The sequence below is a fragment of the Epinephelus moara genome, chromosome 4 (genome assembly GCF_006386435.1).
Source record: "Epinephelus moara isolate mb chromosome 4, YSFRI_EMoa_1.0, whole genome shotgun sequence".
Classification (NCBI taxonomy): domain Eukaryota; kingdom Metazoa; phylum Chordata; class Actinopteri; order Perciformes; family Serranidae; genus Epinephelus; species Epinephelus moara.
Window position 1 is genome coordinate 10,337,282 of NC_065509.1, and position 14,562 is coordinate 10,351,843.

At 40.6% G+C, this 14,562-nt stretch overlaps 1 protein-coding gene across 1 annotated transcript in view; it reads left to right on the plus strand.

Annotated features, from left to right (window-relative positions):
* The window catches only part of LOC126388997 (X-linked interleukin-1 receptor accessory protein-like 2), a 542,632-nt gene extending 539,921 nt beyond the window's left edge, over positions 1-2,711 (plus strand). Inside the window, exons 9-10 of the mRNA XM_050042414.1 lie at positions 1,873-2,018; positions 2,677-2,711. Of these exons, the coding sequence (XP_049898371.1) occupies positions 1,873-2,018; positions 2,677-2,711 (181 nt within the window). The remainder of the gene's footprint in view (positions 1-1,872; positions 2,019-2,676) is intronic.
* The last annotated feature ends 11,851 nt before the right edge of the window (positions 2,712-14,562 follow it).

Sequence of the window (14,562 nt, forward strand, 5' to 3'; positions counted from 1 at the left end):
TTAAAAGCCTCCCATTGTCGGATACGACATGAAACTACTCCAGTTAGCTCAATAATGTTGTAACTAAGACATCCGCTGGAAAAAATATTTTCTTCACGGATGAGCACACGTTTGATAAAACGGGGTTAAATCTCTCGGCATCCATTTTCAAGCTCTCTGTGTGTTTGTTTCCTTGCGGACGAGAAAAGGAGGAGCGCACATTTTCGAGAAGGCGTGTCCTTTTCAAAAATGCAAGAGGCGTTGCTTTGTTGCCGGCCGTTTTCGCCGGTGTGTTAAACACACTTTAGAAAGGAGTGTCCCCAGATTATCAAAAGGCGGAGATCTCTGATTGTCTGGTGGCGAGACTACTTACAAACAGGAAGACTTGAACAGTGTAGTCAATATGTCAACAAAGTCAATGCCATCTAATGCCGGAATTCCACTGGGTGCGTGTCCGTTGTGCAACGGCAGCGCTGGTTATCTGCTGCGTGCTCCGCCGTCCGTCAACACCCACCGGCTGGGTTTGCTGTGCGGAGCGGTACAGCTCCGCCGGAAGACACCTCGGTGCACTGCCATGATTAATATCTCCTCGTCCATGGTGTCAACAGGGTGAAATGACATCTGAAAACCTCTGACCTGTTGATTTCAGGCCTGCCTCTGCCTATTATGTAGTTTTCAAGGTGTAGTGCAGAGAAATATGATCCACCGTGAACACTGTGTATTTTTATTTTGAAAATTAACCGGATGTTTTATTTTGTTTCTGTGCATGACTTCCTGCCCCGCACGATCTGCTCTGTGCTGAATTGCTGCTTAGTGCTCCGGCGTCCGGCAAAAATAGAAGTCCTGCATATCTGTTGCGGAGGGCTCCGGAGTGCCGCAGCTGAGACGGAGCTGGAACGCAGCAAAAACACACACATTGACTAGAATTGAATCCTATCGGCTCCGCTGCCTTGCTGGAGCACAGATGCAACCAACACGCATCTGGTGGAAATTGGGGGTTAGAGACAGAATGAACATGGTTTGTAAAGTGTTCAGTTTACTTTGCATTTCATCTCTACAATTTCATTGCAGGAAGCACATGGCATTCAAATTGACATTCACCTTCTCTAACAACAGCAAAAACCAGAAAGAGAAAATAATACAGTATTAATTTAAAAAATGTAAAAGAAATTAGAGCACATTAAATGAAATTCCCTTTTTGGTTTCCACTACTACAGCCACATGAAGCGGAGTGAGAGAAATTTCCCAACCTGCGATGCTACTTGACCATCTGTGCTGACTGCCCTGAATTTGCCATGTCAGCACAGTTAGCATGATCTTAGATATCACTGGTTATGACTGAATCTGACCTTAAATCAGGCTCAAAGGTGCATGTCATGACCCAAACATCAGTTCAGTCTCTCTCCTCCACCTCCTCTCTTCCTCGCAGGCTTTTAAAGCAGTATGACCTCACCATAAGGAAAGAGTCTTTTTCCAGCTGTCGCCAATGTTTTCTACACATGCCTCTTTGCTCCCTCTGTCCTCCTTTTTCATCTGCTCTATTCTCCACACTGCTGCACTCCTCATTTTTCCTCTCCTTTCCCCTCTCTCTTGTTATCCTCTTTTTCCTGTTGCAGCTTTTGGTGGAGTAATTTAGGAGACGTAGATCTCTCCCTGTCTCTCAGTTTTACATGTTTACTCCTTCCCTCACTTTTTCTTCTCCTCTGCCTCTCTCATTTTTCCTCTTGTTGGATATTTTTTAAGGAGTAATCCGGGAGAAGCTAATCCATCTTTTGTTTTTACATGTTTATGTTCTCCTTGTCTCTCTTAAATGGTTTTTAAATGAGTAAATCTGGGAGAAGGGGATGTTCATGTTGTCTGTGACTGTTGTCTCCTCTTTGTGTGTTTGTCCAGGATTTTGAGGGAGCATTTAGGGGAGAAGGAGGTGCAGCTATCCTTAACGTTTGATGCTGTGGAGGAGGCAGACCTGGCCAACTACACCTGTTATGTGGAGAACCACATAGGGAAGCGCAGCGGGAGTGCTATACTACAGAAGAAAGGTAGATTACTTTCTCCTCCTCTTTCCTTCCCTTCCTCCAATTTTATTTTTAATCAAAGAAGTGACTCAAATGTTGAAAAACCTGCCATTACATTATCATCTCATTACTGTTGCTTCTCTTCAAACAATAAATCTGAGTGACTGACGGATAAAATGAATGAATTCTAACAGCTTGCCAGTAAATTGCTCATTTGAAAAACAGCAGCATATGGTTCAAAATTATTTTGTCTGTACTACTAGAAACCAACATCATGAACAACATTATCATCGTCCAAATATATATTTATTTAATTGATATAACACTAAGTCAAAACACAGTTTACAAAAATGAACTTCACAAGGAAGGACAGGGAATGTTAAATAGGGCATAGAACAAAGCCCTGTGGCATCCCACAGCTGTCTTCTGAAGCCATATTATCCCCGGGAGAAAAATATAAAGTAACAAACTCAAAAGTGAGAACTAAACTGTTGTTCTGAAATTGATTGGTTATTTGCCAAACTCATGCAACCAGCAACTTACTGATGACACACCAGGCGTGATTATTTTGTGGGAATATATTGCACAACAAGTTAAAACATTTGAGCCCACTTATCTCTGTGTGTCTATCCACACCGAATCCGAAATTTTGAATTCTGCACTGCACTTTTTTTTCCCGCAGCTGTTCCTGTTCCTGCCAGTTTGGGATGCAGATAAAAACAAGCCCACTTTTAAAATAATGGCGTTTGCCCTTGCCGTCAGTAGATTTTCACAGTCTTAATAACGCCGTATGGCAATATTGATATTGAGCTCACAAAATAGTGTTTCGCAAATTTACACAAAAAATATGATGGTGTGAAAAATTAGCTAAAAGTGATTTTTTTCCTATTATATCATTGTAATGACTTGATTCTGATATTATTGCAGATAGCTGCTTTTGACCTAGCATTAGCCTTTTGCTTATTATTATGATATCTGAATCATGTGATTACAATGAAGGATAGCCGAGCTCGACAACTTCCTAAGCTACAACCATGGCATGATAAATGTTTTTCAGCTGTGTGTACCACTTTTTCCGTCCCCTGAAAACAGTGTCTGATGTGTTATGAGCTTCTTGCAGCGCTTACTGTAAATGCTGCATGTGTCCTCAAATTTATGTTTTTGTGTGTTGTCATTTGCTTGTGCTGTGTTTGTTTGTGTGTAGTTCTTAATTTGCAGTGCACTGAACTCTCAGAGCCACCATAGAAACAGCTAGCGCCTCTAGAGTTCACTAATTAGCACATTGTAAAATTAAGTCATTCCACCTAGCTGGTGATCGCCTACAGGTGACATTCACGTTTGTGTAAAGTTTAAATTGTTTGTCAAATAGACAGTAGGTTAAACAAGAAGCCAGGTTCTGGGTTTAAAGCTTTCTCAGTGTGTTGTCCCAAAAGCAGTGTTTTTTTTTTTGTTTGTTTTTTCACCCTGACATGCTATATATAAAACTGTATCTGCTCTAGTTAACTGGGCCATATTCCATCTCTCTTTATGATTCTATTAACAAGTAATACAGCTCAGGAACTGATGCTACTTTTATGGCCCAGTAAATATTTGTGGATGTGAACCGCTTCCAAGATAATTAAGACTTTAAATGTTTGCTGTCATCATGAAATGTGCAAGATATAAAAGCCTTTCCAAAAATTAATTTCAAACATTTGGGTAGCTGCTCCAAAACAAATGTAAATAAAGAAAAAAGTCCCACATATATACAAACAGACAGAATAGAAAATCCAAGTACAGTACTGGACATGATCGACAGGCAATCATTAGAAATGATGGTGAAAAAACATCACAGCACACAGCGTGGAGTACCACATATGGAGACAAAATAATAAAAACAGTATCTCATAGTTACCGCTTTAAATATTCAGCTGAAAAATGCATGAGGGCACAGCTCCCTTTGTAAAACATTTGCAGCAGTCCTGCGGTATCTTGCTTTCCATCTGATAAGCAGAGAGAACGGGCCTGTTTGAGTCAGAGGCCACGACCCGCAGAACGAGAAGGAAACCTAGAGAGACAAATCGAAACAGAGAAACAGCATTGGAGGAGGCAATGAGTTATCTCTGTTACCTCAAATTTCAGTGGAAAAGAGGGCCGTGTGAAAGCCCACTATATGAAATAAATATATGTAATGCAGAGAAGCAGGGACAGGGAAAATTAGGGGGGAAATTTGGAAAGAGATAAACAGGCACAGAAACAGTGGGAGACGGAACGAGGCAAGGGAATGGAGAACAGGGGAGAAATAATAGATGCAGACAGAGAGATAAAGATGCGGAAGCTGAAGGGTGTATGAGAAAATTTGGCGAGATGAAGTGAAGAAAAAAGGAGAAAAGAAGAGAGAGAGAAGGAGAGAGAGGAGGACTAAAAACAGCTCTTTCTCACTCCCTGTCTGACTCCTGCTGAATGCCTTGGGTGTCAAATCTATCTTACTATACTTAACTAGCACCCTAGGGACTCTCACACACAGGCACAAGCACACACACATGGGATCACACGGATACATACCTCCACAGTGGGTCAGGATGAGAACTGTAGGGTCGTCATTACCTCACACTGTAATTAACTGGATGAATACAAGAGCGTGTGCATATGTGTGTTTGTGCACAAAGCTTTACACTAAAGCAACAGGCAGCATTGCTATAGTTTACAGCATGCTTATGTGTGTGTGCATGTGTGTGATTAGACCTGACACATGCGCACAGAAACACACACACACACACACACACCCCTCATGGGAGGCATTAAGTGTAGTGGAATTGTTTAAAAGCGTGGTCCTGGATTTGAGTTTACTTCGTCATACACACGCACAGTATAAAGTAGCTGCAGCTTGAAGCAGGTATCAGTACATGTTGAAAGTGTCCCTGTCAGCTACAGCAGCAGAGTGCTTTCTGTGTAGCTGCTCCATCAACTTCAAATGTGATCTCCTCAAATGTAGCACAATGTGAGGGTTCTTGGGACGTGCTAAAGTTGCCTGAGCATCAGCCCATTTCCTCTCTGTAGCTGAGCTGCCCCTCTGGTGGAAAAAAATAATAACTGTTTCACTTTTGCTGTGGTGGGAGAGAAATATGAGTAGCCCATAATTATCCAAGTTAGACCATCCTGTTAAAAAAAAATAAATTGATAATGTGATCTAACGTTTTATGCTATGACTCCTCTCATGTCACACTGTAGTTGCCCTGCCAACCATTGAGGGCTCCAGAGTGGTGAGACTTTAGGGTTGTGGAAATGATTAACAAGGAGTAGTTTAACCAGTGGGATGTCGTGGGAATCAAAATCCCCTCTTATGCTTCCATAGAATCCGCAGCAAATATTGCCTTTGATTATGCTAGGTAGATGCTACTTGCACCCAGGTGTTTGTAGCCATCAATGCTATTGGCATCTGGGGTGGACTAGCCAATGTGGCGATATTCCTGGGTGCCCTAGCAACATCAAAATATGACATTAACACAAACGAGTCTATTCAGCTATACTTCTGAAGTTTATGTACACAGAGTGCATTCAGCAGCATTATACACTCTAAAAATGGGAAAAATAATAAGTCAGCTAAGTCATTGTGCATTGTGACTAATCTCACCCAGATGCAAAAAGACACTCCGTATGAGGCAATCCCATGAACCAGTCTGACTAACATACAGTGGTGGACAGTAAGCGAGTACATATAATTAAGTACTGTAGTTAAGTACAGTTTTTGAGTATCTCTGCTTTACATTTCCGTGAAGGCTCTCGTTACTTGTTACATTTGCTTTGATGTCAGCGCATGATTTCTTTTTTTCTTCTCCAACACACAACCATAAACTGTGATCATGCAGTTCTGTTGTTTGTCAATGTAGTGTTCCCATGCTATTACCTTGTGCATGCGCTACTTTGATTGGGCAGCTCACCTGTAGAGACGGTTAGAGAGGAGAGGTCATCAGCAGACAGTTGTATTTGGTTATGCAGTGTTACTATGGCTACAGCAGCAGATGAAGGTGAAGATTCCCCACCAAATCACAAATCACCCATGGCCAAATCTCAAGTCCATGTTGATAGTTTTTGAAATAAAGAATGATTCATATCGTTTTAAGTGTTTGCTCTGTCTACCACACACAAACTTAATCATGGCCTAAAATAATTAACCATCCAAGCTTAGAAAGCATGTTGAGGTATGTAAATAGTGGAATATTTTAAACAGAGTCATCTGTGCTTGTAGTAGTTGCAGTTTTGTGCTATGTTTGGTGAAATGACCGAGTATGGATTTTCCCCTCGAAGTTGTCATACACTGTTAGAAATGTGTTTACTCAGCATTTTCACTTTAGCTGTGGATTCACATAGGTTTACATTTCTGGCAATGCTGCGTAAGAGAAGTTGAATTAACCTTGCCTGCAAATTAGGACTTGGTTCTAAAAGCAAGTCACTGCATTCAGTGGAAGGTTCTGTAAATGTATTATGACAATAGACTACCTTTTGAGATTTTTTTTTTCAAGTACTTTGAATACTTAAGTATTTTTAAAAGTAAGTACTCCAGTACTTTGAACCCTAAAGTCCCCCATTTGAGGGACCTCTAGAGCTGCTAATAAAGGCCTGGTGTGTATCAATATACTGATCAGAAGAATATAGTAATGTTGCCCATCAAATTTAACAGCAGAACCTCAGCTACAAGGCTGTAAAAAAACTTTTTACATGCCCCAAACTCAGTTTTAACATCAACTAAATAAACAACAACAACAACTAACTCCAACAATTCCAAACAGCACCGATATCCTGACCCACTCGGTATATTTCGGGCTCTAACTCGACCGCACGTTATTCAAAACACACACCGTTCATCTCAAATGAAAGCTGAGACTCCACTCTTTCCACATGTATATATATAATATATATATCCAAATCACTCTCCCTTTAACCATCACAGAGCTACAGCCCTAAGAACAACAACAACAGAAATCTCTTTGCCAAAATATATTTGTAATATGACTCTTAGCTTATTAATTTTGCCGTAAAATGCGCATTCTGCTGTTCATTCACGCTCCGTTCATGTACTACCGGAAGGTGTCCGTCATTCAAATGAATCCGGGCTGAAAAAAAGGTTCCAGGGGAACAAAAACAATGACCACTCACAGCAGCCGACATCGCCCCACAACGCGTTCTGCTGACTCTGATTGGCTTACAGTGCTGTCAATCTGGTTTTGGTGGGTATAGCGTCATTCTATTGGCTCTAACGAATCAAACAAGGTGTCAATCACTCAAATCGGCCAAGCCGAGATACGGGCCTCCAAAGCTCAGAATAGAAACTCAGGTTCAAATGTAGTAGGTGTGTATTGGTCAGTTTGGAGTGGGAAATAGAGGAAAAAAACGAAACGGACAGTTGTATGTGTATATCCTAAACATCAGTAGGGATTTACAGAAACAAAAAATGAAAGATATAGGATTGTACATGACAAAAATCACATGCAAACATGGTGCAATTTTGGAGAGCTCACCTGAATTTTCTGTACTAAAACCTCTCTAATATTGTCCTGCTTCACTTTATCAGAATCAACCTTTGCAGAGTTAATGTTCACATATTGTACTATGATGTGATAGAGGTTTAGAGCTGCTGCTGCATCATTCCAAAGGGATACTCATCCTGAAAATGCATTTTTTTTTAGGCGAACCTCAAAATGTTTCATTTGTGCTGTGTGCCATCTTCATTTACTCTTCACATATAACACATATACTGATATTTACACATCTTAACAAATCTCACAAGTGTTCCCTTTACCATGACACCAAAAGTATTCAAATAGACCTTGTGGGTGCAGAGATATATTCATTTCATTATGGATATGCAATTTTCGAGCAGAGGCCTATAAAATAGGGTCAGGGTTTACAAGTCATGAGTTGACTCAGTAACTTTCATCTGTACAACACATAGGTAGCAGGCTACATGCAAGAGAGAGACAGCAGAGAGAGAAAGAGCTGAGGGAAGCAGCTGAGTGGAGCGCAGCTTTACAAAGCTTCAGACTACCAGCAGGTGAATCAAAATGTCAGGCAACCATTTCCCACGTAATTAGGTTAATGGAAAGTAGGTCTATTTTGTCAAATGCTTTTTTTTTTTTTTTTTTTTTCTCTCATTAAAGTTGAAAATAGGCTAATATCTTACAAAAAAATTAATATTCCAATCAATGATAAACACACAATATGTATTATATCTGAGCAAAATATTGTGAATGAGGTTCAGCTTTAAAATAATGTTAAGGAGAGTGTTATTCTGTAGGTGGATAACTCCAAAAGCTCCAGTTCAGAGGGTGTTGGAAAGCCTGGTGATCAAGGAATTTGTCTCTGATAGCTACAATGAAATATGGGATGGTAAGGGCAAAAATATGTTCATGAAATCTGGAGATTGTTCTATATCTAGGACAATGTTTTTCATACAAAACTAGATATAGATAAAGCCTACTTAAGCCTAATCCCTGGGCTTTGACAGCAATTATTGAGATGCTGTAAAGTAAGACAAGCACAGTATTTGCATGATTTGGTTGTTCTTTGAAGAATATATTTAGATATGGACACTTGACAGAGCATTAAAAACAAGTTACCACATTTACAGGGAGCAAAACACTGAATGTAGACTGATGGTATTTTATTAAATTTACCAGGTATACTTTGAAGATGGGCTTTATGCTGATTTAATTTTAATTTCATTCATATGTAAACATAAAACAATTTCTCAAATGACCATATTTAACACCATTCAGGTACATGCTGATGGATGACATATAAAATCAGTAGGGGGCTGTCCTTTTTTTTACATTAGAACAACGGCCCCTAAAGATGTCTTTGCACATCCCTGGTGGTTTCTCTCTTGGATTAGGTTGGATGATAAAGCACTGTCCATGTAGGTGTTCATGTGCGTCTCATACCTGTTTCCTTTTCATTCCAAATGTAGTGGGCAGTTGCTGTTATTATTGCACACAGCCCCCTTTTGCACATCTGAGTTGTCTCAAAGCTTAAAACTCCTACTTGTATGCATCAATTTATCTACACCTCCTTCTCTGTGATCAGTACAGATTTACAGGAAATGAGCAAAAGATAAAACCTTTAACCTGAATTAGACTCTCCCATTCAGTGTAGCTCATCACCTACAGCTCTGTTTTAGTGTTGTCATCCTTTCAACCTGAGGAGTATTTTAGCTGATAAGTGAGCACCTTGATTTTATTCTTTGAGCAAACTTTATTTTTCTGCCCTCCTCATAACACCAGTATATTTTCAGATGCTAAGAGTGAGCCAGCTGAAGAGGACTGATTACTTAAACTACATTGTCCTTGAATGATTTTGAGTAGAAGTTCAGATAAAGTTCAAATATATGTAAAACTCTTAGCTGTAATTGACATTGCCTGGTCTTTTAAAATTATGTTAATTTTTGATGGGGGTGTTTCAGTGCATCAGCCAACTTGGAACAGAAATCGGTGCCTCAACAGATAAAACAATTAGGGCAGGTTCTGGGGTGAGAAGAGGGTGACAAGGCTATAGTAAGAGTTGCAGCAACCAGTAATTACTGTACATATAAAGCATGTCTTCATCACAGTAAGAAAAGGTAACCTTGTAGTCAACTTAGTTTACACTAAATATGATGACAAAATAACAAGCAGTTTTCAATGAAAGACAGTTAACAGTAGGTATAGCATATGTACAGTTATCCTCCTAGTAATATAGTGCTGCACGATTTGATAAAAATGTGCGATTGCGATTATGGTGGACAATACTGTGATTTGCGATTGCGATTACAATATAATTACAATAAAATGTAATAAATAAATGGTATCATGAGTCTTTTTGCTTGATTCAGTGTTNACGTTACACGGCTCGGCTTTCTCTCGCATGCACTCTTCCTACTTTTCCCTGTGCTGTCTCAAGTGTTGTTATAGATTGGTCGTGTTGCCGCGGGACATGGCAACTTTAACTTTTACACAGCACGTCTTTCTGTTCAACGTCGCCGTACCTGAAAGACGTGCTGTGTAAAAGTTTAAAAGTTAAAGTCGCCACGTCCCGTCTCAAGTGCTGATATAGATTGGTCGTGTTGCCGCGGGACGTGGCGACTTTAACTTTTACACTTACACAGCACGTCTTTGTGTTCAACGTCGCCGTACCTGAATCCAAAGTATCGCCATGTAACAGACGTTTTTTTCATCACCAACTCAGCCTGTTCATGGTCGAGCTCATGCTCTTCTTCAGCGCCTGTGTTGGTCACTGCTGCACGCCAGCTGCACGCACCAGGATAGCTTGTGGGCGTGATGTCAACAAACTCCACGCACTACAGGAGAGGCAGTCACGTTCACAGGCACACACGTTAACATTTATTTAGCCTACATTAAATCGCAAATCGCAGCCTTTTATGCGGTTATGTAATCGCACAGCCTGACATCGCGATTGCGATTAGATTAATCGTGCAGCACTATAGTAATACATATACTGAGCTTATATCCAACATGAACCAACAAACATTTTATCAATTAAAACTTAAATCAGCTCATGGCCGACCATCAACTAATTACCAGACTCCATTTAACTGAACAGTGATTTTAAGTTTGTTTAGAGCCAGGACATTTTCACTTCTAACTGGGTGGATTAAGAGTTTATTTCAACCAAAGCAGAGTTGGTGACTGTTAAAAATATGAGGAGACAAATGAGACAGGTTTTGTTCTTTTTAGTTTTTCTGTTTTCTTTTGATATGTTTTTGCCGAGTTTGCATGAAGTGTATTTCGTGATGATAAAATGATTGTTGCAATTTCATGACTGTTTCTGGGTACAGAAAAATGATCCTATTCACTTACAAATATGTCTCACCCTGGTCGGATACCTTCTGTAATGTTGTCAGATACTAATAATAATAATCTGAGCCTGTTATTGACCAAAGAAAAAGCACTTTCAATAGAGGTGCATTGATGGTGCACAATTGCCCATTTATGTTGCATACTGCTGTGCTACTGCTGCCTGCAGTGATGAACCAATTTCAAAAACTGTGTTTCCCATCAGTCACTTAGACACAGCAACTTAGAAAATAGGGTCCAGGTGAAAAAATGCAGAAGTTACCCTTTAAGCTATTTTTTTTTGGTTTTATGGCACTTGACTTTATTGTTAGGGTTCAGTTTGCTAAAATGGTTGGCAGAATAAGTTCATCAGGTGGTAGTAGGTCAGTGTACAGCTTGTTTTGAGAGATTAAAAAAAACTAATGTCGCTTTAAAGCATTCAAAATTAGCACAGATTTCTTTTACTCTGTGTCTTCTCACCAGTATTTTAAAGTTCACTAACAAACTTACAAATTTGTGTTGCAGGTTCAAGGCACTGAGTGTATTAATGAACAGATTTTTAACTCAGAATTATCCAGCTCACCAACATTAGTGACTCAATCAGCAGCTTTTAGCAGTAAAGCTCCCCTCGCTGTTGACAGAGAGCACCATTGTCGGCTCAGCAGTGATACACAGTGTGTTTCTTTCTGGTTAAAAGCTTGTTAAAAGAGCACAGAAGTCACAGACACAGTCATGATGGGATATCTCTTTCAGAGACAGGTGGATGCTGAGCATTTAAACAAAGACACAGTGCTTGTGTGGGCTGAGTGTTCTACTGAGCTGAAGAAAATTGTTGAACCTGCAACAGCCTGAACTTTAAGTTTAGTAGACTGAATTAAACACAGTCACGGTGTATTGAACAGCAGCGACGTATATGAACTAAGTCAGTGACTATTAACCTTTGAATTGAACTGAACAAATCCATCTGAATGAGGCAAAGTTGTTGGTAATTTCCACCTTCAGCATAGGCTACTTTTTCAAAAGTTCACTAACCAGGCTAACCAGCCGGCAGACTGTTCCGGCGCCTCCTGGCCTGAAGCCTTGAAGATAATAGGGTCACATTTGGGTGCCTGAACACAACATGACAGCCTAAACAAAGCACAAGGTATTCTAAGTTAGCACAAGTTATCAAAGCTTGATTTCATGCACTGTGTGTGTGATTGAATTAGGGTGTGCTCTCACCCAGCAGTGACCCAAGGTAATGGGTTGATGCATCTATGTTGCATGCATGCACTCACACACACACACACACACACCTACAGTACACACGCCATACACATCCACTTATTGTAACTGACAGAGCAGAAAGAGCTGCCTTCAGCCATCATGACGAGTCTTACTAGAAAGAAAAAACAAAGGGAGAGACAGACAGCTGACAGGAGAGACTGGGGATTGAGAGAATATGACAGACAAAATACTGGAGACTAGAAAGACGTAGTTTCTTTGATGTCTTTTAAAAGTTTCTGAAGGTCTGAGTTTGGGCTCATAACACAATCTAATCTGATTTGCTTCATCTAGAGGCAAAAAATAGCGATCTGGCAATGAGGACTGATTTGGGATGAGGAAGGGAGATATAACCACCAACTTCCCTTTCACACTCCATGCATCATGGACTGAGCAGATCACTGTCACATATCAAGAAAGCCAAATGCATCCAAGAAGCATTCAAGAAAAACTCATCAGTCTAACTGCACCAACCATCTTAAGATAGGTTCAAGATGCATTCACTCTGGATGTTGTAAAGATGTAAATGCATCATACTCCGAAGTGTGTACACAATCTGTGCTTCTTCATAGTGTCACTACTGTTATGTCAGTAAGAGGTCTGTAAAAATAACCACTCAGTGTGTGTGTCCCATCATCAGAGCTGGCCCAACTCATATGCGAACTTAGCGACAGCTTAGGGCCCCATGGTCAGCACAGGGCCCCCAAGAGTGCTTGAAATGTCCCACAGAGTCCGGCACTACACAAGTTGTGCAGGCTCCGCAAATAACACAAGGCCTCCTCCCCCTCTTATCAAAGCATGTGTCAATGTTTGCAACTTCCAATAGAGGATGAAATGAAACTACTCTCCTGGTCACACAAAGAGAAAAAAAACTATGAGAGTGAATTGGAGGAATAGCAGTCAGGTAAACTGTCTTCTCTCATCTCCAAGTTTGATGTTAACACATTAAAGTACTATTAATTCAATGTGTTAGCTTGCGCTGCATCTCTCTCTAGTCTGTCTGTCTTGCTAACTTAGCTGGGCAGTGAATCTCTCAATCTGTCTTTATCTTGCTTATTTGCCAGTTACTCCCAGGCTGTTCTGTGGCTTCCTGCCTGACAAAAGTGAGAGTGAAATACAACTATTCATTATGTTCGTTAGGCAACGGTGTCCATAACCTGCAGTTTGGAAAAGATAACAGTGTTGCATGTGAACATGCATTCATATGTGCATGCACAAAATGATGCTTTCCAGTTATGTTAGCAACCTCTGTGACATGTCCTGACAAATATGAGGGTGATAGCACTCCTCATAGGTGGACATAATTTTGGATCAACTTATGATATTTATGATTTTGCATCATGCGCGCTGACAACCCAAAGCGACACCGTAGTGGCGCACATTTGGTGCGACGCGCTTTTTTTTCGTCTGGCGCACAGCTTCATGGACCTGCTTCTCCCTCTGGTGTTGTGTCAGATCCCAGTTCCCCCTCGGGCTGTGTCTCTCCTACTGTTTCCCATGGAGCTCTGCCCCGTTTGAAAGGTGAAGGAAGCCCATATGTGGAAGGACGTCGCCTCCGAGATATAGAATGTGTATTATAAAAGAGAAACACACATTTCAGGACCACAGACTTGTATCATCAGAACAGACATGTCCTGTGATTTTCAGCCTCCTTTCATATTTAATAGAGGGGGGGCAATACCTGACAGTAATATTCTCAGCTGTCAGGATGTGCCTGCTGTAAAGGATAAATAGAATCATACAAGGCTGAAAATCACAGAACATGCCTGTTCTGATTATACAAGTCAGCAGTGTAAAGCTCAAGCATGTGGGGGCCTCCTTTCATATTTAACAGAGGGGGGGACTGTATCTAAAAGTACAGCTGCAGTACAGATGCCCCCCGCCACAGGCCTTTGCCACCTTGGTCTCGAAAAAACCCAGGGAAATCCCTGGTACAGATTCAGTTGATCTACATCCATCCTCAGTCAGTACTAACACAGACCCAGTGCAGCTGGCTTCAGCAAATGCTAACGCCATGCTTTACTGTTTTATCTGTTACTAAAAATGTTTGCCCTTTCCTTGGGCAATTTTATATTAACATTTCATTAGAGCAGTGCTCTTTTTGTCTTTGTCTCTCATCTCATCACTGTACTTGACCTTATAATATTAGATAATTGTAATATATGTATGTTATTTACCATGTGTTTGCCTTGTGCACCATATCTTTTTGGTTGTATCATATCCATCATCAGACAGGTGATAGTCAGCCCTCCTCAATTAAAACATAACTCTTCATTATTAATCAAACTTTTCAGACAAAAGACCCTCAAAGGGATAGTGCACCCAAAATTTTTTTTTGAATTTAGAGTGCTCACATCCCTTGCGGAGATCGGCGGGTGGAGCGGCTAGCACACCTAATGGTAGACGGCGCCCCAGACTAACGTCCAAGAACACAAAATTGAATCCACAAAGTATCTCCATACTCGTCATCCGTAGTGATCCAAGTGTGCTGCAGCCCC